The 24,685-nt window shown below is 39.4% G+C and overlaps 1 protein-coding gene across 1 annotated transcript; it reads right to left on the bottom strand.

Annotated features, from left to right (window-relative positions):
- Window positions 1-1,948: 1,948 nt before the first annotated feature.
- LOC145985609 (protein GVQW3-like) lies at window positions 1,949-2,515 on the bottom strand. Its single transcript, XM_083119679.1, has one exon. It carries the CDS (start codon window positions 2,513-2,515, stop codon window positions 1,949-1,951), a length of 567 nt encoding a protein of 188 aa, XP_082975805.1.
- Window positions 2,516-24,685: the final 22,170 nt, after the last annotated feature.

Here is a 24,685-nt window from a genome sequence, read left to right on the forward strand (position 1 = left end):
TTTGTTCGATGATAATTGAAATGCGGAGGTATTTTGTGTTGTATAAAAAGGCAATAATCTTCTGATTGATGAAATGGGGAGGCATTTTGTGTTGTATAAGAAACTGAGAATCTTATAACTGGTGATATTTGATATGACCATATATTTTGTGTTGTATAAAGATGTGACAATATTCTGTTTGGTGGTCATTGAAATCCCGAAGTTGGACGCAGACTTACTTCACGGAGTGTATTTTAAGACAGTGCGAGACAACGATTTTTTTTAATTCGCCTGTGCAGTGTATCGTTCCATTAAGACGGCACGTAAAAGTAAAAAAAAAGGTAAAGTGCTCCCCTGTGCATAGCACCACGCCATGAAGGCGTATAGGGGGTGTGGGGGTAACGCCCCACACTTTCTTGATCCGGTCGTGAGTGGGGGTGATGTGATCAGCATCAAGCCCCTGACCGCCTCTACCCCCCTGGGTTTCCCCCAGGTACCCAAGTTATTCGACGCTGGGTGGGCGCCGGGGCCGCTTCCACGTTCTTTGGTCAAAAGAACATGATTTAACTACCAGAGCAAATAATAAATTCACATGAAAGACTCGAAAACATACACGTGATGCATCTCAGGGTACAGGGTAATATCTCTCTTCGTTGTTCAAACCAAATAAACATCAAAGTTAAGTTTGCACTAAGAAAAAGGAAGTATATTTTACTTCTTTGCAAACTAAATACTTATATGCCTAACATATAATCCATTTCACTCAAAGAAATTAAACTTCTTATAATTCAACTTGATCACTCTATTAAAAAAACCGAGTCCGAACTTTCAAGTCAAGACAAAAGACACTCGTAATTTCCATGGTAACAGCTCTTACAAGATAAGTATATACAGGTTAGTCACTATCCTGACATTATCAGTGATAGGTAAATTACAGAAATTAAGATTTAAGAACAATAAACATTTGTACAAGAGAAAATATAATTAATAACAATAAATATTAGTGCAATGGGAAAGGACGTGTCAAACAAGTGTTTGGGGGAAGGCTCCACACATTCTTGATCTCGAGTTATATTTATACAAAAGTGGATTTATAGTTTAAGAACTTGTTCTATGCATTTATACCAGCTGTTTACGTAACAGTTGGAATTCATCTCTATGCAAGAAATTTAGAACGTAAATAAAGAAGTGGACAGTCTATTTTTCATTCTTTATTTTTGTTACTATTCTTTCGGAAGGGGCGAATACCCAAATCTTACCTTTCTAAGTACCGCTGTAGCAACGGTTACACCATGGGTAATGCTTCTACTCACAAAATCAAAACTACGTATTTGTATTCTAGCTGTAAGCTTTCCTTCACCTTGTCTATAAGTACAACTCCTCCTTCATAAAGATACTGCCTAATCCATCTTCTGGCTTCTTTTAGGAGTCACTTCAATTCTAGAAAGAAGGCTTTTAATGGTCGGGATGCGACGTTCTATCTCGATCGCTTAATTACAAAAGCTATGCAGGAATCGCAACTATGGGTGTGGCTAAGTAGCTTGTTTCTTACACGACGTTATGTCTCCTCGCACATGCACCATGAAGGAAATACAAGGCTCGCGGAGCGTATTTACAGAACCCATTTGGGAATAGCAAATGTGAGCATGCTTAATGGCAGAAACCAATAGTTGCAAATTTCTTACGTGACGTAACCGTTCATGAGCCCTCCATAAATACATGTAATGTGCCAGAGCTCTGTGTTAGGAAGTCTCATGCATGTGGTTGCATATACAGACGAGGGTCGGCTGGAAAGTTTCTGGCCTGAAGGGAAAGGAGATGTGGTAGCGAGCTGAAATTTTATGTGCGTTCTTCATAGTCCCCTTCTACTTGAATGCACTTTTCTCAGCGTAGCTCCAGTTTCTCTAACCCACTGGAAAAAAAAGTTTCGTCCTGGGTGTGTAACCAGTCATTAACAGCATCCATAACATCATCGTCCGTGCGGAAATGCTTGCCCTTCAGGTGTGTCTTCATAGCAGGGGTCGAAATGATGACACCATGTTTCATCTTGAGTCACAATCCTGTTCAGAAAATCTTCACGGTCTGCACGCATGCGTTGCAAATGTGCAGCTGAGAGCTTCGATCGTGTGCGTTTTTGGTCAAATGTCAAGTCTCGTGGAACCCAATGCGCAGCCACCTTGCGCATTTCCAAATGATCACGAATAATAACATGCACGCGCTCCTTCGAAATGCTTAGACGTGTTGCAATAGTTTGTTGCGTCAGTCGGCAATCCGCCATGATCTTGTCATGCACTTTCGTGATGATGTCGTCGGTGGAAGCACTCCGCGGGCGCCCGGTTCGAGGTTCATCACTGAGGGACTGTCGTCCACGATTCAATTTATTCACCCACCACTGCACTGTTGCATAGGATAGGGCATTGTCATGTAAGGTGTTTTGCATGTCCTCATGAATCTGTCTGGCCGTCCAACACTTCAGGAAGAGATATCGAATCACTGCACGATCGGCGATGCGCTGCTCAGTCACAGATGACTCCATCCTGACACAATTCCACCTGCTGAACAGGAACGGCTCAACGTTAGAACATGTAACCTCGTAGGGTATCAATATAAGAACTACTCTCTAACACACAAAAATTTCATGAACCAAAAATGCTTCCTTCTGGGTCAGGACAGAAACTTTCCAGCCGACCCTCGTATATATGATAAAATGCTGTCTTTCAGGGCTTTGTAGTGTTTAAATGAAGGTTCAACTAGCAATACATAATTAGTAAAAGTTTTTCGCCTTCATCTATTCTACGTGCCATGAGAATAAAACGTATAACATTTTATTTCGAAGAAATTAATATGTGTGCATGTGCGTATGTGTAACTACATGACTGCACGATCATTTATGAACATACCGCAATATTATGATAATTTTTTTACCATTAACCCAGTAACAAACCATCTTGAAGAGTACACTAATCTTTGCATGTATGTATAATCTAATCTAATGATTAGAAAAACAACCGTGGAAAATAATTAATGAGTTGTCTTTGCAGATTTGTTTTCTGCACAACCTTATTCATTGCCAAGGGAGTACGCTGCTCCTGGCGACCAAATCGGAAATGATGAAGATAGGCATTTATATCTGAGACAAGACAGTGATATGATCAACAACTCCAACGGATAGGAGAGCGAGTGTCGTCCCGAAAGCAAAACGTGTGACAGTTCGAAAATGATGTACACGGAATACTTTCGCTGTCGCTGTAATGCTTGTCACACGTTCGCAATTTGCAAGCAGGGGGGAAACATCGAGAAGGCCAGTGTTGCAAATTCAGTAATGCTTCATCTAACTTCAGTTGTCCTGTGTGTTTATTTGTACCTGAATGATGATTTTGATGCAGCTCCTTCACAATTTCTCATCCTTTTTATTGTCTGTGGCAAAACAGGTGAGAATTGGAACTTTTTCATTAATTTTCAATCTGATAATCTCCTCACAGGCCAAGACAGGCATATCGGGATAACCCTGTGCGCCTCGTCAGCAATTTTCTGAAAGCGTTACATTTGGGGCTGCTCCTCACAATCGGTCACAGATAATTCTATTTATTTTCTGTCCGCTAATGGGTATAAAATCAACAAAGAAGAACAGAGTAAGTAGAATATTAGCGAAAAATGCAGGCTCGACCAGGACTCGAACCCGGGTCTCTGGCATTCAGTGCCATTTCTTTATCATTTTTTTATTATATAGATTACAAGTTACATTTTATGTGAACATGGTTAAATATAAGATACCATCTTTTCATACATATACAACTTTTAGGAAGTTTGTAGATTGCGCGTGTTGAACAAGGCCGCTGCTCTCCATTCCACGTGTATTAGTCCCAATCCACCTGCTGTTTGCTGTTGCACTACAGTGTTATAAGTGTTAAGTAGGGCTCGGAAATTGAGGTAAAATTCTTATTTTCCCTAGTGTCCGAAGACGAGGACCAACATAATATATGTTCATTTTGGGTCATTGTAGGCCAGAAAAAGGTAGGTTTTATTTGTCCTTTTTGCCTTTTTCGGCGTTTTTTGGCTTATTGGTTCTTTTTTAGCCTTTTTTTTAGATCTTAACGGCTTTTTTTGCAACTTCACCTTCTTCTGTAACCCTAGTGTGGTTAGACGAAATATGATTCTTCAAATATGATTTTTCATATTATGTTAATCTTAAAAATATATAATGTCTGAAAGAAGATGCATTTCATTCATATAGTTTTTCGCACTGTGTTTTCATACCACCAGAATTTTGTATTTTCTTTATTAATTAAATATGTAATTAAAACTGAAGTTATTAATTAATTTGGATTACTTGTGTACGTCCTTTTTTCCGTTTTAGGTCCCTTTTTTATATTTTTTTGGTCTTTTTATAGTTTTTTTGGCAATTTATATGTCTTCAACTTCCGACCCCTAGTTATAAGCCACTGAGAAAATCTGACCTTGCCACAAGGAATACGTAGCTAGCGATCGTAAACGTGACAAACGAAAGAGTGCTGCAACAAACCCAACTTTTGCAAATATGTATCTGTTTAAATAATGCACTCGTGTTATAAACGATAGTTTTCTTGACACATTGGTTTTTATCAAACCTTGTACGTTGTTTGTTATTGTTTCAAAGTTTATATTTATCGTCGTTTGTAATTTATTCTGTAAAACTATCCTCAATATTCTTACTTTATCAATAGTTACAATTTCATATCGATATGATAAGTTCGTTTGCTTTCCCAGTGGCAACAAATAGGATTTTTTATAATTAATTTTTGCACCTGATATTTGCATGTATTCATTTGGACATGCCTATAATCAGTCTTCGAGTTAATGAAGGCTGTTACGTCGTCAATATACTCACATACATGTAAGTTATTTTCACAATATCTCAGAGATAACAATTTTGTTTGAATCATGTTAAAAAAGCTGATAAAGGTAACATGAACACATATGAACTTAACGGGGATCCTTGTAAGACTCCTCTTTTCACCTGTATTTTCGATGTTATGAACCCATTAACAAGTACGTAATATATATATTTCTAGTTAATAATTGTAACCAACTAATAAAATTATCACCAAACCCAAGATTTGGAAGACTAATTTTAAGTATCTATGGATAACATAATCATATGCAGATGCAAAGTCAGGCGTAATAGGTTTGTCAGTGTCATTTTTCTCTTCATATGGCTATTATATCTCTGGTTATCATCAATGCTTGGTGCATGGTGACAACACTTGGCATTTCATACATATATTCCAATAACATATATGGCTTTAACCTATTTTGATATTATTTTTGTTAAGATTTTATACTCAGCATTCATTAGATTAATTGGTCTGTAGTCATTAATTATTATCGTTTTTTTTACCTTAGGTATTAAAACATTCACTCCAGTACTACAATTTTTTCCTATCTTAATTTTGTGAAATACCTCATCAACCCACTTCTTTAATGTAGGTCCTATAGTAGGCCATATCTTTTTATAACCTTCACTTGTAATACCATATATACCTGGTGATACATTTTCACGTAAACTGAAAACAGCTTTAGTTATTTCATCGTGACTAAACTCTTTTTCTAATACATTTCTATCTTCATCCTGAAGTATTGTGGATATATGATTTATTATTACGTTACCATCTATTACGTCGATCGTTTCTGTTTCAAATTTATGTTGAAAATGTTCCTATATTTCTTTTAAAATTTCAGATTGCGTTATAATTTATTTCTCGTGTTTAGTTTTAATTTTAGTTATAATTTTTCTTTGACCTCTTTTTTGTTCTTGTTTTATATGATATAATGTGGATGTTTCATCGTAATCAAAGCTGTGTACCTTACTTCTTACATGAATACCTTTTATTTTACAACCTTGGTGACAATGAAGTTCGACCAGAAAGGAATACGTGATTAAATGCACAGAGGCATAGGCGGTGGAATGAGTGACCCGCAGAAGTGACGCATGTGTGTAAGAGGAGGCGTGTGAGCAGGTAAGAATCGTGATCCCAGCATGTTGCACCCCAGGTCACGTAAAGAACGAAAGCGGGGAACAATACGCGTGACACTGAACTTCGACCAGGCACCAGACCCATACGGAAAAATTCCAGATAGTGGCGCATTCGACGGAAGCATGACGTCACGGACACGATAAGGGAGTCCGCCGTATATAAGCGCGTGCTGTGCACCGAGGAATCGCAGTGCATCATCACCATGGCCAGGGGCAAACCTATTGACAACACCGTGAGGAGAAGAGTGATGGAGTTGCAACCGGATGGACTCAGTAAACGGGAAATAGGGCGCCAACTGAACTTACCCAAGTCAACCGTCCACTGCATCATCAAACACCACCAAAATACGGGTACTACAGAGCCAGGTAAGGCCCCCGGTCGAAAACGCCTGCTGAGCGTGCGTGACCTACGGATATTTAGGCGCTATATCCAGACCAACAATCATGTTTCTGTGGCCGAATTACGACTGTGGACTCGAGAACGCTTTCACGTTGAAGTGTCAACCAGAACCATTCGCCGTTACCTACAGCGATGCGGTTACCGAGTGTACAAGGCGAAACGTAAACCCTTCCTTTCCATGTTGAACAAAGGCAATCGACTACGGTGGGCACGAATGTACCGGGGATGGACATTACGGCAGTGGAACAGGGTTTTGTGGACGGACGAATCCATTTTCAATGTTGTGTACGGGAAAATACGGAAAACAGTCATTTGTCGGAAGGAGGAACAGAATGAAGCAAAATGTTATGCATGTCGGGTACAGAAACCTACGTCAGTGATGGTATGGGGATGCATGACGGCATCTGGGGTTGGCCCACTACACGTCTGTGAGGGCATTGTGAATGCACACGCCTATACACGCATACTGGAGCGGCATCTTCCCACAGTGCGAAGGCACCTGTTCCACAGGCGGCGTCTCATCTTTCAACACGACAATGCCAGGCCTCATACAGCGCGGCTGACAAGAGAATGGTTGACTCGCCATCACGTGCTAACTCTGCCATGGCCACCATCGAGTCCCGACCTCTCGCCCATTGAGAATGTGTGGCGTGTTCTTAAGCGACGTGTGCAACAGAGGGGACCCACGACAGTGGCTGCTCTTATCGCCTGCCTGCAGGAGGAATGGCACCGCATCGATGTGGAATACCTTGAACGACTCGTCCGCAGCATGCCCCGACGCATTGCCACAGTTATTCGCCGACGGGGCGGCGTTATACCATGGTAAACAGGATCCCCTCTAACAGTGGTCGAACTTCAATGTCACGTGTAGATGGACGAAAATGTTTTATTTTGTGTGGACACCATACATTGCTGCGTTGCAGCGGAAATTTATGTTTTCTCAACATGCTTAATTTTATCTTGTACTGATTTATCTTGCAATGCTTGATTTTTTAATTCATGCAAAACAGCATAGTAGATATTGTACATAATATTTCTGTCTTCATATTTTTGTTTTCCATAGTTTTCACAAAATTTTTGGAATCCTACTTTAAAGGAACCGTATCGTACCCAAGGTATTGGGTAAGAAGTATAAAGTCTTAGCATTGCAGGTATCAGAGAAAGGAATGCTGAATAAGTAATTAGGCAAAGGTCGGGTGATTGACTTGGAAGGCGTATGTGGCATGAGTGTTTGAATTGTCAGGAGGTGTGATCAGTTGGGGAGGATAGGAGAGAGAGTAAGATCTGCGGATTGTGAGAGAGGAGCAAAGTGGAGAACGATTATTGGACGATGGTGTGGGATAGATTCGATGTCTGACAGGGAGGTCAGACAAGTGATAGTTGAGAGGACAAGTGTAGGAACAATCTTCATATATTTGTAAGGCAAGTAATATCCTTTTCTTAACCAATCCATATCGGTTCAGTCATGGAGAGTATAAAACCCATATCTAATCTAAGTTAATTTCTATCGCCATTCCTTTAAATGTAACCTCTTGCATTTATCACATTCAGGCCAAGCGAGTGATAACCATCTGAGAGATGAATGAGGAATAGCTACATCACCCAATTAAATGTAGAGGTTCTTGGTTCGATCCCAAACGCAGCATGGGAGTTGCGTTACGGAACTATCTAGCCACTCAACAACATTTGTCTTTGAGTGGTTTTTGTTGACCACGTCTTGCATTTTTCTTGATAATGTACTATGAATTCCTTGATCTGGATCAATGCATTATTTAAATGCCAGAAACGTGGTCCTCTACAAATATTATCTGAGTCTATTTTGATCCTAACAATATATGAAAAATGGTCTGTAAGGCAAATTGGGAAAGTTTGCACGTTAGAAACATGGTGCTTAATATTATTAGATACATAAATTCTATCATTGCGCGAGGTATGATTTGGTTTTATGTACGTATAACCTTCCTAATTTGCTTTAACATATTCCCATGTATCAACTACAGTAATTGTAATCCATCTAGTAATGCTTTTAAAGTTGGTGAGTAGTTGTAACCTGGTTGATCTATGGTTTCTTAGAACTGAATTAAAATCACCTTCTATTTGATAGATGTATTATTACCACGTAATTCCTCTGCGACGTCTTCTAGAAAGAAGTGGTTCCTCTGTATCCTGTTTTGTGACCCAGAAGATGCGTAAATATTAAAAAGTTTTATTCCATTTAATATTGCTGTCCATCATAGTCCGTTGCTGTCCATAATAGATATCGTGACACTGAAACGAGCGGATTACTAGAAATTGCGGTATTTATTTTGTGACTTCCATTTTAGCCACTCGCACTCCATTATACACTGGGTATCGAAAGTTCCGCGACTATTGTTCTTTGTCTACACTATCGACAGTTCCAAATTCTCGCAGTTTTTCTTTCACACTATCACCGTCATTTCCAATGGCAGATTAAAGACACGCACAAATTTCACTTCCCTTCCCGCATCTTCTAATGACACTTTCACACTATTGGCATCAGCGTAACGAAACTCCATGTCAGGCCTATGATGTTCTAATAGTTGTCGCTTCTCTCACAAATTTAATATACACACAACACATAATTGTCGGGAGTTGTATTCCCATCAATTCGTCAACGTGCAGACGAAATTGTCCGTGAATAAATTTATGTATATCCGTTGCCCTCGGTTTAGGAATATTCACTGGAAAGCTTATCTTTATCGAGTTTACCCTATTCATTTCGTTATTCTTACTTGCCACTATAGTACTTACTGGTTTATCGATTTGTCTCGCACTTTACAAGTCCAATTTGTTGTAGTTCACTCAATAGCTACACTCGGGGAATGCACTGTCAGGGAACAACTATATCAGCACGTCCAACAGCACTGGCGTCCGCCGAGGAACTATGATTAATAGTACAGTACGGCACACATATACAGGGTGCTTCCGTGACTTTGCAGGGTGGATGGAGATTAACTCAAGTACCAATATGAGATAAGGAACCTGTCGTGTATGTACGCAGAGGTTAAATGATTCACACACGTAGGTACTTCATAATATAATGAACACGAGGATACAAAATAACAACGATTTAATACTAGACTTACAAGTACCGTTTCTAAGATGGCTGAACACACAATCTCATCAATAACAACTTTTCAAACAATTGACTACCGATTCAGATATTATGCACACTTAACATTCCCCTTCTTTCTTATATGACTTACATTAGTTATATTTCAGTCTATCAGGCGGTTTTCTCTGTTGAGAGGATCTCCTACACTGATGCTGCTGTTGTCACAGACGTGGGCTGCAGGAATCATCCAACTACGATGAAGTCGGGTGGTCATTTGGCGTAGAAGCTTCCGCCGCCACAGAACCACTGCCATTACTTCCACTTTTTCCTGTAATGAATAAGTCTTCATCGCAGAAAACTGATCCGCCGTCTTGACCTGTATCTGGTCCATGAATTCGTTCATCATTATCCTCCTCCTTCTTCTAACTTCCAAAATTATATCTATCTTACTTGTCTTGTATCCACTTCAACTGATCTTCATGCACGACCCGGTTTCTACCTTCAACATTCACCAGTCATGTAACTTTGCTTTTCCGTGCTATAATTTTCCCCTTGACATACCTCATAGCATTCCTCGTCCTTAAATGGTAGCATAACCCATACAAAATCGTCTCTTTGGTTCACCTTTTCATCTGCTTCTGCTTTATCCCTTTCGCAGTTTTGATCTAATATTTCTTCCATCTGGACATCAAATTTATTCCTGAGAATGTAGGAAAATGTAATTTGCTGTGGCGTTTTGTCACCTGATGCGTCATATTCGCTTCTCAAAGCCACCTGCAATAATTCTTCAACGTTGACATCCGTATTCTTATTCAATTACTCCCTTACAGCACAGTCTAGCTTTGTTTTCACTGTCTGCACGTAGGGCTCGCTCGACCTGTCCATTGCTTTCAGGATGGCACGCAGGAGAATGGTACAAATTGACGTGACGTTCATCACAGAATGTTTTAAATTCTGAAGATGAGAATGGGGGACCATTATCTACCACAATACACTTTGGTAGCCAAAAATAGCAAAATATTTAATTAGATAATGTTTTACTTCTTTAAATGAAGTAGTTAAAACTCCATCACAGTCTACCCATTTGCTGTAGGCATCTATTATTATAATGTAAGTAACACTTCTATACACAAAAAAATCCATATGCATCCTTTCCCACGGATGTCTGCATTCAGTTCATGTACTATAGTTCTTAGCACTTGTATTTGGCTTGACAACCGCACAAACTTCACATTTATTTACATAATCTTCAAAAGCCTTATATATTCCTGACCACCAATATTTCTCTCTGAGCATTAGTTTCATTTTTACAATACTACAATGATCTTCATGGGCTCTCTGAATAATGTAATTTCGCACACCTTTAGGAACCACCAGTCTCCGACCCCAAAACAAGAAACTCAACCGTAATGCTTAATTCTGCCTGTCTTCTCTTGTACGCCAACAGTTTCTTCAATTCATTTCCTTTGAACCCTTTCACATCTTGTGGCCATCCATTCTTGCAATAAGATTTCGTTAACTTAAGAATTTCATCTCGTTTAGAATAAGTCAAAATCGCCTGCTTTGCATTCGGCGTAAGCGTAACCTGGTACACAAATTCATCTTGCCTAGGATCATCATCATGTACGTCAGGAAGTGGCAACCTTGATAACATGTCTGCAAGTTCAACCTTTTTAGTACATACTACTGTAGTTTATATGTGAAAGAAGCCAAAAATAAACAACACCCTTGAATGCGTGGCGACGCCATAATAGGAATTGGTTTTTCATAGATAACAATTGTTTAGCTGGCGTTGAATCTCTCCATATTTCAAACGATCTACTTTGTACGTATTTTTGGAATTTCCTCACTGCATATACGATACATAAAGCTTCCTTTTCGTGCATAGGATACTTAACCTCATTCTTATTTTATGTACATGAAATACATTCAATCGTACGCAATTCCCCTTGTACTTTATGACATAATTGCGAACCTAATCCATTTTGAGATGCGTCACACTGTCAGTTTAGCTGCTTCTAATTGCTGCTGATAATCATTTGTCCATTTCCATCGCATGTAAAAATTAATACCTCCAAGGAAAGCCTTTAATTGTTTGGTGTTTCAAGGCTTTGGACATTGTATCAATGCATGCAGCATCTTTTCAGAAGGATGTATTCCTTACTTAAAGTATATCCTAAATAATCAATTTTGTTTTTGAAGAATGAACACTTGCTCCAATTAACCTTAACATTGTACTCATTCAAACGGTTTAGAACTTCAAGTGTTGTGGAAACTGCTTGTTCAAAACCCTTGCTAACAATAAATAAGTCATCTTGGTATGGATGACAAAATATATTCCCCGAAGTATGCCTTCAATCGTTCTCTGAAAGATTTGTAATGCAATCTGTACACCAAATGGCAATCTACAGGGTGGTCCATATGTCTTGTTACCCCCCCGAATCAATGTCTTGTTATCTATAATTCAGTGTTTCTTTTGCAGAGATGGCTGACACAAGCTCCTACAATGTAGAAGAGCGCCTTGTTGTCAGTGTTTGGGCCCATGAACGTCCACATACCGGCAAGACCATGGAGGATGTGCGACGAGATTTCACAAGACGATTCCAAAAAAAATGCACCACCAAAAGTGACAATACTGCGTTGGGAGAAGAAACTGTTTATGTTGGGATGTATCAAAGACAAACCGAGGCCTGGTGCACCAACCAAAAGACAGAACACATGTGCAGGAGTGGAGGCATCTGTGCTTCGGTCACCACAGAAGTCACTGCGCAAACTTCTGATTGGGGTGGATGAGGCACAAGGTAGGCCCTCCACATCAAAAGACGGACCAACAGCATTATTGGCGAGAATGATGAGCCTATCCAATGTGGTACCAAGCTCGTCCTCCAACTCAATAAATGACATAAGGCATTACTAACAATGGTGACGTACCTTATTTAAAAAAAATAACCCCCCATTAGGAAAAACTTCCGCGAAGAACAAGTCTAACATGATATTAATGAATTTCAATTTTCATTTATTTCAGAGTGAAATAAATGAAAAAATTCCACAGCCTAACCTTTCAATTTTCATGTCTGTTTAGGAAAACAAGGCATGACGCTTTTCATTTCCAAAAGAACCACGTTGCTCTAATTTTTCATCACATTTCCGTAAAAATGGATGAAAAGCCCACGCATCTCAAACCACGTAGCGTTCCAACCTGAACGCGGGGATCTTAAATAGGGATGTAACTTGCCCCTCCCGATTAATACTTAGAGACAGCCCTGAACGGACAGGTACAAATATCTAACTTATCATTAAAATAGACTCATGATTCGTTTTAGACTGAAGTGAGCAATGCGAATGGCAGAATGGGTGTAGACTAGCTTACCCTGTTCGGTTTAGAAATAATACCAGTAGCTCCTGCTTCTCCGATGATTCCAGATTAAAAGACCTCGTGTCGCTCTCATGCGCACCTATTTAAACCCTCGCTTGGCCTCTCGTCACCTCTTGCCAAAGGCCAGTGTTCTTACCATTTCCTGTGAAAGGCTTACCCAACACATTTCTGAACAGGAGCTGACAAGGTCTGCCAGGGTCAATATTTCTTAATCGAACAGGGTATGGTACGAATCTCCTTACAAAATCTTCTATTTGCTCGTCTTCTTCCTATACACATTTTCTAACCTTTTCTAACCTTTGCACAATATAGTTACTTGATGGACTATAATAAGATTTTAATCTTTGTGCAATTTCCTGATAGCATTTATCATGAGGCAATGTAGGTGGAAATAATTCACGCAGAACTTCATATGGCTTGTTTCCAATGACAGATATTAATCTAGGAACTTTCTTGTCCTCTGGAATAGCTTGTGTTTGACTATAATTATCAAAGCGCTCCAAATACTCTACTATCAATCCATCTTGGGGATCATATTTATCAAAACCAGCTACTAAAGCCATTATACATTTACACTATAACACAAAGCTTAGACGTGAAACATACTTATCCTCGATTTCTAACTAAATTCTCGTCGCCATGTATAAATCTCTGTCGTTTATGTACGCAGAGGTTAAATGATTTACACACGTAGGTAGTTCATAATATAAACTATAATATCTATTATGATGTTATGCACACTTAACAGAACCCCCACTAAAGTTTTAACGCACAGCAATATAACCAGTAGTAATAAATTTGCTTTAGCCTATATTTAAATGTATAAAACCATTAGTTTTTGCAGGCTACTCAGTTCTTCATTAAACTAGGCACACACAGTAGATGTACTATGTAGAATGTTAGCGAAAAATGCAGGCTCGACCAGGACTCAAACCCGGTTCTCTGTCATTCCGTGCCATTGCTCTACCACTGAGCTACCGAGCCGGCCTGGCTTCGCTCATTTTTCGCTTCCGCTGCTTTACCTGCGTGGAATAGTCTCCGCGATTAATTTAATGAAGTAAAATCTACTCTGGGAGGAAAGAAGCAACGTCAACAGGTCCCGTTGCGGCAGCATTGGCAGAGACTATTCCACAAAGGTAAAACAGCGGAAGCGAAAAATCAGGCGAAGCCAGGCCGGCTCGGTAGCTCAGTGGAAGATCAATGGCACAGAAAGACAGAAACCCGGGTTCAAGTCCTGGTCGAGCCTACATTTTTCGCTAACATTCTACGTAGTACATCTCCTGTGTGTGCCTAGTTTAATGATAAACTAAGTAGCCTGGCAAAAACTAAAGGTTTTAAGCATTTAAAAATATAGTAAATGTATTACTACTGGTTAAATTGCTGTGCGTTTAAACTTTAGTGGGTGTTCTGATCTCATATTGGTATTTGAGTTAATCTCCTTCCACCCTGCAAAGTCACGGAATCTCCCTGTGTATGTGTGCCGTACTGTACTATAAATTATTCTGCAAAATGTCTCGTGTACGCTGTTACGGTCAGCGAAAAGTTAGGATTATGCCATTTCACCTGCAACCTTCCTGTGACATGCTTGTGAGTGTCCCTTCATCGATTTCATCTAATCGTTACGCATCCTCAACGTCGCGATTAGCCAAAAGCTGCACAAAAGCCACGTAAAAGATAGAAATACGAACAGAATTTTTGTTGAACATTCCCCATTGTTGGTACATTTACTCGCAAATGCCAGTCAATGGACTTAATCTTTTAACTATGCTATTTTGAAGTTCATCTTTCGGTTTTTGTTATTGAAATGGAGTTCACCTGGAATCAGTTGGAGGCTGGATATGTAACGATTCTTTGAACACCAGAGCTACTGTATCAAAGACCAGTGTATGAGGTATCTCCCAAAATTCACCCAAAAATACATATTTGCGTTAAAATACCATTTATCTAGTTTTTCGTTTTTGCTGAGGTAGGCGGCAGACTAGCCAACCGAGGGAGTACGCCCACTGCCCCCTCTGGCGCCATCATTGCAGCATATGGATAACCAAAAAGAAAAGTGATACCGGTCGAATAATTCAACAGGTCACACAAGGCAGGCGGAAAATGCAGGTCCCACGCTACCACATAAAAAACACAACTAATTTTGTTTTGTTGCAAGCGAGATACAAAAGTGCCAATAACACTAATTGTTTGAGGGTGGCTAATTGGATGACGCGATTAGGACCGGGCGGGAAAAAAAAACAACATCGTATTATGTCCAGGAACAGAAGTCGTTAGGCGACTGGTCACATTAAACATTGTTAAAGGTCCAAGAGGGCTAATCAGGGCCGATGAGGAATGTCAACCGGACAGAGAAACTAATTTATAAATGCATCGGATGGTGGTGGTGGGAATAGGGGGAGGAGGGAATTAAAAGCATTTAGCGATCAGGTACATAATGGCGTGTAATCTAATAAAGGCAAGAACGAAATTCGGTTTTTATTAATTTTATGTTCATTCTGTTTGAGAAGAGCTGAGTAATTGATAGGGGAATGATTATTGTTAACGACGTATTCCTTCATGCCTTCAGCTTTGGATATCTGTCAAGGTGTTCGAGAAATGTTTCCAGGAGTGAGGTAAGGTTTTCTCATTAGGTGTTTGGCCGACCTCCGTGGCGGAATGGTTAACGAAGCGCCTACGACTCCAGGGGTGCCGGTCTCGAATCCCCGCTTGGGCATAGGTGTTCTTTGGGAGTCTTCCTTCAAAAATGTATTTTATCATCACTCATCCCTGTCGTCGCGATATACCAAAGGCGGCAGAAAAGCGACGCTAAATAACAAAATTCAAGTCAAATTATTAGGTTTTTGAAACGTTAAGGTTTTGAGCTACCTTGTATTTCGTTATTTGCCTAATAACTATCTGTCAGTATCCGTTGATATAAATAATGTAAGGAGCATACTAAGATTTAGCAAAAACTCTCAGAAATTATTTTGTTTGAATGGAGGCACAACTTTTCATCCTGAAAATTTGAACTCCCAAATATATTTTATTTTGCAGAGAAGATTAGAATAATATGCTATTTAAATACCATTATGTGTGAGAACTTGGAAATATTTAAGAAACTTTGTTTTTAAAGAATTTAGTAAAATAGTAAACAGAAATAGGATAGGATGTGTGTCTTAACACTGAAGTAAGGCTTTCTACGTTATAATTTTAGTTGAACACGCTCCAAATAAGTTCATCTTTCTTTTCCACGAGTATTCACGCAAAAATCAACGAAGATAACTAACTGTCTATGCCAAAGCATTTGATGAAAGCTAAGGCAGACTTTGGAACGTGTTCCGACGTAGAAAAATTGATTTAAAAGAAATCATGCCATCGTATCTCATTACTTGCAAAAAACAATTAAAAAACTGCATACCATTCTACCGTGTTTCGTATGTCATTAGTAGATGCAGGAATGTAGGAGAAAGGCTATATATTTCAGGTGCACAATAGGTATGTGTTTGGATACATTCAGTCCTTTAACATCTCTATATTCGCAACACTGCTGTTTCACTATTCGTTGACAGACTCACCCTTGCATTTTAGACCGGTTTCACGTTGTGCGTAAACAAAACAACGCAGTGAATGCATCATTTCTCCGACCCTCATTTATGGGCCAGGGTTCACTCGTGATTATACTATGTGGTATGAGTCTAATTGATTATAGGCTATAGTGCGATGCCTTGGAAACCCTGGAAACACGTGTGGGTGTAATAGACTTGAATTAAAAGTATGGTTAAGTTTATATGTAACATTAACTGATGTTTCTCGCCGGAGATATGCTAAGGATTTTGGTTATAGTTGCTCAAATTAGCCAGGACGGTAAAATTACTCTCTGGTGTTTTTTATCTTATGCCGAATGATAATGAGCTAAGAAGAAATCAATTAGCCTATACTCAGTGCTCAAAGTGGCGGGATTCTGTCCCACCATTTAAGAAAATTGTATAGCATTCTTAAACCTTCTTTATTATCTTCATGTTGAACCATATAAGCATTCTCCCATCTATCTCCATACTGGAACAAGCTCCACCACCAACTAGGAATTTCTACTTTGAGCACTTGTTACACTTAATTATAAATCCATTTTAATTTATTTTTTGAAGGTTAATTGTATCTTCTGTCATAGAACCGATCATACTTGATACAACATTATATATTAAATAGTATTTACTTAATTACAAAATACACTAAGTCGCAGGAAGAGTCCTTTCCCGGGTTCATATCCGGTGGAGGCTCAGAGTGGTTCGGATCTCACTTTAAGCTGTAGGTCCAGTCCCAATTAGCCAGCTGCATAAATTGGACTTGAAATAACAACTCTACTGAAATGTTTATGCTCATTAATACAAGAAGCCCATCCTAACTTCCAACTCTCTTACATATCCAAGGTCTATTTCCTATTGGGTCATTCCATGTGAAATCACCCAATTGAAAGACAAAATGTTGCTTCATGTTCACGGATTTGCTTCCATTTCTTTTACTGATAGATACTTGCTCCAATGTGACAAATATGTAATATTAAACTTGTCCAATAAATATGTTGAAAGTAATAAATTTTTGAAGATTTTCAGAAATTGAGTGGACGAACGAACGCGCCATATGACACAAAATATGCCATATCTCGGAAACTATGTGGAGTATTGTGATGATTTAAGCATTGTTGGAGAGGATAAGGACAGTCCTAACCGAAAATAACTATGCTACCATTCTTACCTGCCCAGAAAGTAGAAAAAATTGAAGGAAGTAATATGTTGTGATGAAAAAACATCCCATTTCGGGTAATTATTAGGGCCTCCGAGATGACGCAGTGGTAGCGTGGTTGCCTTGTAATCAATGGGTCCCGGGTTCGATACCCGGTGGAGGCACATAGTGGTTCGGATTCCACTTTAAACTGTAGGTCCAGTCCCGATTAGCCTTACTGTGCATGAAGTGGACTTAAAACACCAACTCAATCAATCAATCGGGTAATTGTTTGATAGGGAATCCCAGGTTTTACCGCAATGAAAATTGTTACACAGCATAAGCAATACATGTTCAACATAATATTTAAAAAAGTTAGAAAGGTACTATTGTTCACAATAAAGATATCACAGGTTTTAGTATTCAATGTAAGAACCATTGTTTCCACTGGCATACAGGTATATTTTTCACAATTGACCCTAAAACACTCGCATATTAACAGCAATATGAGTACACATTATATTGTTAGAAATGTTGAGTACGTGGGAGAAGCATTACTACGTATGATGTTTATCCACTTTTAGCTCACAGAAATTGTATTAGGACCAGAGCTTTTGTCCAGAATGAAGACGGGTCAGTCCATACCGTATGGTCCAGCACTGCTTGCTTGACCATTTTTAAAATTTTCAATATTTTTGTTGTTTTAACCTTTCTGCAAGGGTATCTCAAAGGCATTATTTTTCTAAAACTTGACTTCGTTTAAAAATGGCCATTTTTTTCACAGTTTTATGAATTTTTGGTCTTTGCAGTCAACTGCGATAATTGTGACAACTCAGCTAAGATAAATTATAGAAAGCTGTTGTAAAAACATTGTTTTCAGTACATTATCAAGCTTTATTTTATGTTCTGTACTTTTTTTCACCATCTCCAATGAAAATGGCTGGAATTTAGGGCCAAAACTGATACTCAGTTTTGAAGAAAAATCAAAATTTAGGATTTTCTTTAGTAGGGATGGAATATCATATCAGAGCTATATTTTTTTAGAGGAAACATATACATCCAAAGTTTTGGCAGAAAATATTCGTGGAACGAAATTCTGTTTGGTGTTTTATTTGACCAATACTATCAGCATAAAAATATGAAAAGAGATAATACAGATTAGTAGAATAAAAACGCCCCTATTCTACTTTGCATAAGAAGTGTGGAGATAGGTCATAGTTCTCCCCTCACACACGACATCTTGAAGACATCTGCACCATCCACACAGACTGTGGGGGTTGTTATTCTCAGTCTACGTGCGCAAAGGGGACGGCAGACGCTTTCCTTCCACTTCTTTTTTTTGTCAGGACGGTGTTATTGTTAGCACGATTGGAGGTGACTCCACTTGATATTAGTCTCGTTTCCAGAAAAGCCTGGAAAGAGTGGGGGTGAGCAAAAGGGGGAAGAAACCCCTTCTAACCTTCTGTACACGCAGTAAATCATCTGTGACCCTACAGCGCTTCGGGGAATGGCGTCACTGGGTTTGAAGCACGCACGGAGAATTCCATTTCACCGCAAGAATAAGGGCAGGAAGGAGAAAATGCTTTGGCAAAAAAAGAGAGAGTGAAAAAGTAGGAAAGCATAGAAGTGAGAAGATAGAAAAAAAATCTGGAAATGCTATGGTGTAAGGAACAAGCTGGTAACAGATCGGGGTAACGAATAAGAACAGCGGGCATCTATATCCATCCAAACACCAGATGTCGTTCCGATCGCACAATAATGTCTTCCACCTCCTTCCACGCGAAGCGTTGTCTTTTTGGGGGGAGCGAGGAATCGATGTCCCGAAATGAAGGAAAAATAACATAAAAAGTGCAAGGTATTCTGGGAAAAGATTTGATCGTGAGGATAATGTATTGCATCAGATTTTTATTCTATATTGACCAAAGGATATTATTGCCTTTTGCTTCTCATAAATATGAGATACAATTTGAAAATTACGTGGTAAGGAATAAATATTAGTATGTTTACAGCCTATAGAAAGACGCCATCAGAACTTGAAAATTCTACAACAGGGCCAAAACATCATCTTATGGGTTTGAACTCACAGACCAAGGAGGAACTTGTGTGTCTAAAAACAGACCAGAGGAACTTGTGGGTCTAAAACAGACCAAGGGAGAACTTGTGGTTCTAAAGTAGACCAAAGAGAAGAAATTGGACCTAAAGTTAGACCAAAGAGCAATGTGTGGGTCTACAAACAGACCAAATAGGAACTTGTGGACCTACAAACAGTCAAAACAACTAAAGATAAAACAAATTAACTTGTGGATCTACAGACAGACAAAACAGGAACTTGTGGATCTAAACACAGACAAAATAGAAACTTGTGGATATAAACACAGACAAAATAGGCACTTGTGGATCTACAAACAGACAAAACAAGAAGTTGTGGATCTGCAAACAGACAAAATTGAAACTTGTGAGCCTACAGACAGACAAAACAGGAACTTGTTGGCGTACAAACAAAACAAAAACGTGTGAATTTACAGACAAAACTGGAACTTTGATACTAAGAAGACACCAAACCGTAACTTCATGGTCTAAAACAAAGACAAAACAGACTCAACGTTCCTTAGCAATTCTCCAAAAGAGAAACAGGTTTACGATTATACTGCAATAGTAACATATATATCGACATAGACAAAACCCAACATAGACAAAATAGTTATTTAGAAAACTAATCCAAGCTACTTTAGAATTAGATAAGACGCAGTGGGATTCACGACTGTTATAAATGATCTGTTTCGCTGATAACCCTTTTATCTGAGTTCTCAAGTTTATGCAAGGGAAAGATTTCAAGCATTTCCTTCAAGAATATATATGGGTTTTCGCGGAATCGTCGTTTTCTTTGTTTACGACCCCTGAGGGAAGCAAATAAAATCGTCGCAGGATTCGAACAGTAGACGGGAACGATCTCTTTCAAGATGCATGGGCTTAAGCCAGTACGCAATGCATTCAACTGTTCGTTTGGAATGAATCTCTTCTCCTTTCTGCTTTTACTGAGAGAATGCGTTAGTTTCCAAAACTATTCTTTGCTTCGCATACGCCCGATTGTGACATTTAGACTTCTATGATTAGAAGATAAATACTTTCCATGTGTTATGATGTAAATTCTAGTAGATGGTGCAATTTTATATTCCAGAAAGTGGTTATTGACTAACATGTAGATTTTTAGTTACTGGGATTTTATTGTTTGGACGTTGATCTGGTGTGGTTTTATCTTGTATGTGGAATTTTGGCAACCGTATTTGAATAATGAAGGTTCAATACTAATATTATTATTTGCTTTAGTGTTTCAATTAATGTTTGACGATAAAGAAACATATCTATACACTCTACGAGGACTTGATGGGAATACACCATTTCGTTACAAGAAAGGAACAAACTTCCCATCAGCGCAGCGACGTCCGTCAGGGGTCCCGGGTTCGAATCCAGACATGGGTGTTTGTGAGTGTTCCTTCCATCAACTTCATCACATCATTACTCATCATCATCTTTGCGATTAGCCTAAAGTGGAAAAAATCGAAGTAAAATAAACCAAATCATTCAATCAATCAAACTTCCCATCCTAAGTGGCATTGCTTAACATGAAGAACACTGAATTAGAAATCCACTCAGTGCCTTTACGAAAATACAGAGACATTTACACACAATTTCTTAGAAAAGAAATTCCCTCCAGTTACTTTCTCGAGGGCGAGAGTTTGGGAGAATCAACGCTTTGGACTTCATTAAGAATTAATTCTTCCCTCCAGATTAAGACAGGGAGGTTAGGGGAGAGAGGAAAAAAAGGAGCATCTATAAACTACCCCATAGGCTATTTATTCCGCCCAATTTCTGCCCCCATCCTTCCCTACGCAGCTTCTTATTTACGTTTCGCTGTTGCCTGCCTAAACGTTTTTCGTGAGGGCCGGAAAGGAGAGTGCCCGATAAAAAATTTAGTCGATTGTTCCGTCTAATTCGTTCTTCTCGCATAAAATTTGTAGATGGAGGGAGGGTCGTAAGCTTGCCGTTTGCTTAGACGGGGTTGGGGATCTCCTACACGGCTTGTTGCCGTGGTATACGTATTTTTGTTTCATCTGTCCTGCTCTTGTGCGCAACGGCAAGGGAGACACGTAAGATGGTCGTATCAAGGGCATAAAACACGTGCTGAGACCCGCACACGTTCTACAATGGCTGAATTTAGAAGTTGCTACAAGGGGAGAAGGGGGATGGACACTTAAAGGGTCGAAAGTGGAAATGGAATTAAAAGAATGAAATGTTACATTCGGTGGAGGGTATGGGAAGAGGGGAAATGTCGAATTAGAAATGGAAATAGAAAGTTCCATTTAGAAGTCTTAAAACAAGGAATATATCAATTGGAGAGTCCAAAGTTTCATTTAGAAGTCGTGAAAAGCTGCATTTAGAAGTCAGAAAATGAGAAGTGGCAATATTTATAAGTCACCAAACGAGGAATATATCGCATTGAAAGTGGAAAGCATTATTTTCAAGTTACGATAGGAGGAAAATATTGAATACAAGTGGAAAGTTTGATTTAGAAGCGAAGTAAATTAGTGGAATTGGAAGTAGACATATTGAATCAAGAGAAAAGGGGGGAAATCGTTCAATATAAGTATTTTGATGAACTTGACCAAACCTGGTTCCAAAATAACTAAGTTGGCACTAAGAGCTAGATCAGCTAACTTCCATTTTAGTGTGGAATTTCGTACGAATTATCCACCATTGCAGAGAAACTTGTCAATATCGTAGCCGGAAGACTTTGAATGGGTTGTGCAACTATTTGCATTTAATGTACACTTAATAATCTGTCAGTGTAGCGTTATTTTGTTTCCGTCAATATTTAACTTCATGCGCTGTTGTGGACAAATAAAATATTCAACGAAGTTGTTGACAAAACAATACTGTCTTCATTGTTAACGGGGCTGTACAGTGCGAGTTCGGGAATAAGTGAAAGTGGTGTCTTCCTGTTGTTTTCCCTGTATTGATCGTGCGTTGACAATTAACAAGTTGATTTATAAAAACATATGAATATTCTAGGTTAAAGGAATGTGGGGGAGGGTAGAGGGAAGATGGATGCTCTAAAGACTACAGCACCTTCCCTAAATGCCATGAAAAACTCACCAAACTCCGAATATGGTAGATTCTGACCATTTGCGATTTTTAAAACTTCCCTGAATATGCTGTTATTAGTAATTACTTAGTAAGTAGTGTAAATTAGCCGGTTCTAAGTCATACTTTGTAGGTATGCATTTGTAGCCTCTTTTTTTTATCAATTGAATATCACTTTTTGACATATTTTGACAATTTTTTGTCGATGTTTTTGCGTTTAGCGATGTTTTAGTAAAATTTCCCTTTTTCCCACTCATACTTGGTAGGTATGCATTTGCATCCCTTTTTTTATCAATTGAATATCAGTTTTTGACATATTTTGACAATTTTTTGTTGATGTTTTAGCGTTCAGCGATGTTTTAGTACAAATTTTCACTGCACCACTTTTTTCCCCACTCATACTTGGTAGGTATATCACGATCTTACGTGATATAACTTAACCTATTTTTTTTCTTACGATTTTTTAATTTTTTTTACGATCCTAAGTGATATAACTTAACCTATCATTTTTTTTATTTACGCACCGAACTAACTTACATTGGACTCCGTTTGTTTTATTTATTTCAGTATTTTAAAGTTTTTTCACATATTTTTTATATACCCTAAAAATGTGTAGATTTTTTTTAGTATGTGGCAATTTTTTTTTACAAATTTTAAAACTGTTCCGTCACCCTCTCGTTCTTCACGTCGTACGCGAAGGACTTCTCTGCAATCAGGATGACGCTGCACACGGTATCATCGGGCAGCGCGTCGTGGAACTCGCACACGACCTTGATGTTGGTGCGATCGTTGACCACCACCTGCTTCCTCTTCGTCGTGTTGATGACGAACATGGGTCTCCGTGCTTTGAATTCGCTGGGCGCGTAGTACATGTCCACACTTCCCTCGGTCACGCGCTTGTAAGCGGAGTACGCTTCGTAAAGTTTGAGGTAATCATTTTTGGTCATGTCGAGGTTGTAATTCTCGCGCGGGAACACTTCGTTCCTGCCATTCTTGAGATAAACGTTCTTGATCTTGGAGTCGTCGAACTTGCTGGAATCTTTTTCCTGATTGTTATCGCGCCCGGTCTGAAAGAGCACTACGACGAAATCTGGCATGTCGAACTGTATGTTGTTGAACTGCGTCGTCACGTCGAATTCCATGTGACTTCCCGACGCCAACTTCTGCACGCACTGGTAACCGTGAAAGTGAATCGGCACCTGTGGACTTTTCAATATCTCCGCTTTGTACTTGAGGGCGTAGTTCGTCTCGTATTCCACGATCGGCATTCTCAATTCCATGTTCCGGATGACGCATTTGGCTGCTTCGGGTAATGTGTTGGCTATCGGCGTGCCGTCTGCGTTCAAGTTGGTGTATCGCATCAGTGCGTCGTTGTCGTTGGCCGCTCTTCGAAACGTGACGCGCAGTCCTCCCTTCCACATGATCTCCTTGTAGTCCGAGAAGAATCCCGGAAGCAGATGCATGGGAAAGAGCACCGTGTGACTTCTCGTCGATATTTTCGTCCCGGCTTCGAATCCTCCCGCCTGGTAGTATGCTGCGTCCGTTTTGGATAATTTCAACGTTCCCACTGCCGTCGACGTGATGCCTGGATAATCTATTCTGTCGATGACGGTGTTGTGTTTCCTCACCTCCACCTGCGAGAACAGGTGAGGCACGAAGTTGTCCACGAGTATCAAATTTGCTGCTGCGGGGAACGCGTCTCCGCTTTCTTTCTTCACCACGTCGAATTGAAGGTAGAGGTCCGCTCTGTGAGGATGAACGAACCCGTCGCCTACGTCCACGTCGTATTCGATTTCCCGGTTCGCTTCGTTCAAATTTGCGAACGTAGGTTCTATTCATACATTTTCTCACGTATAGGCGTACGTGATGAATCCGCAAACAGATTTTTTCTAAGTTTTACCGTTTCCAAGATAACCCTACTTCCGGTCGCCATTTTCGATTTCCGAACATAGGTTCTATTCATACTTTTACTCACGTATAGGTGTACATGATGAATCCCCA

The sequence above is a fragment of the Lepisma saccharinum genome, chromosome 3, assembly GCF_977018435.1.
Source record: "Lepisma saccharinum chromosome 3, izLepSacc3.1, whole genome shotgun sequence".
NCBI lineage: Eukaryota > Metazoa > Arthropoda > Insecta > Zygentoma > Lepismatidae > Lepisma > Lepisma saccharinum.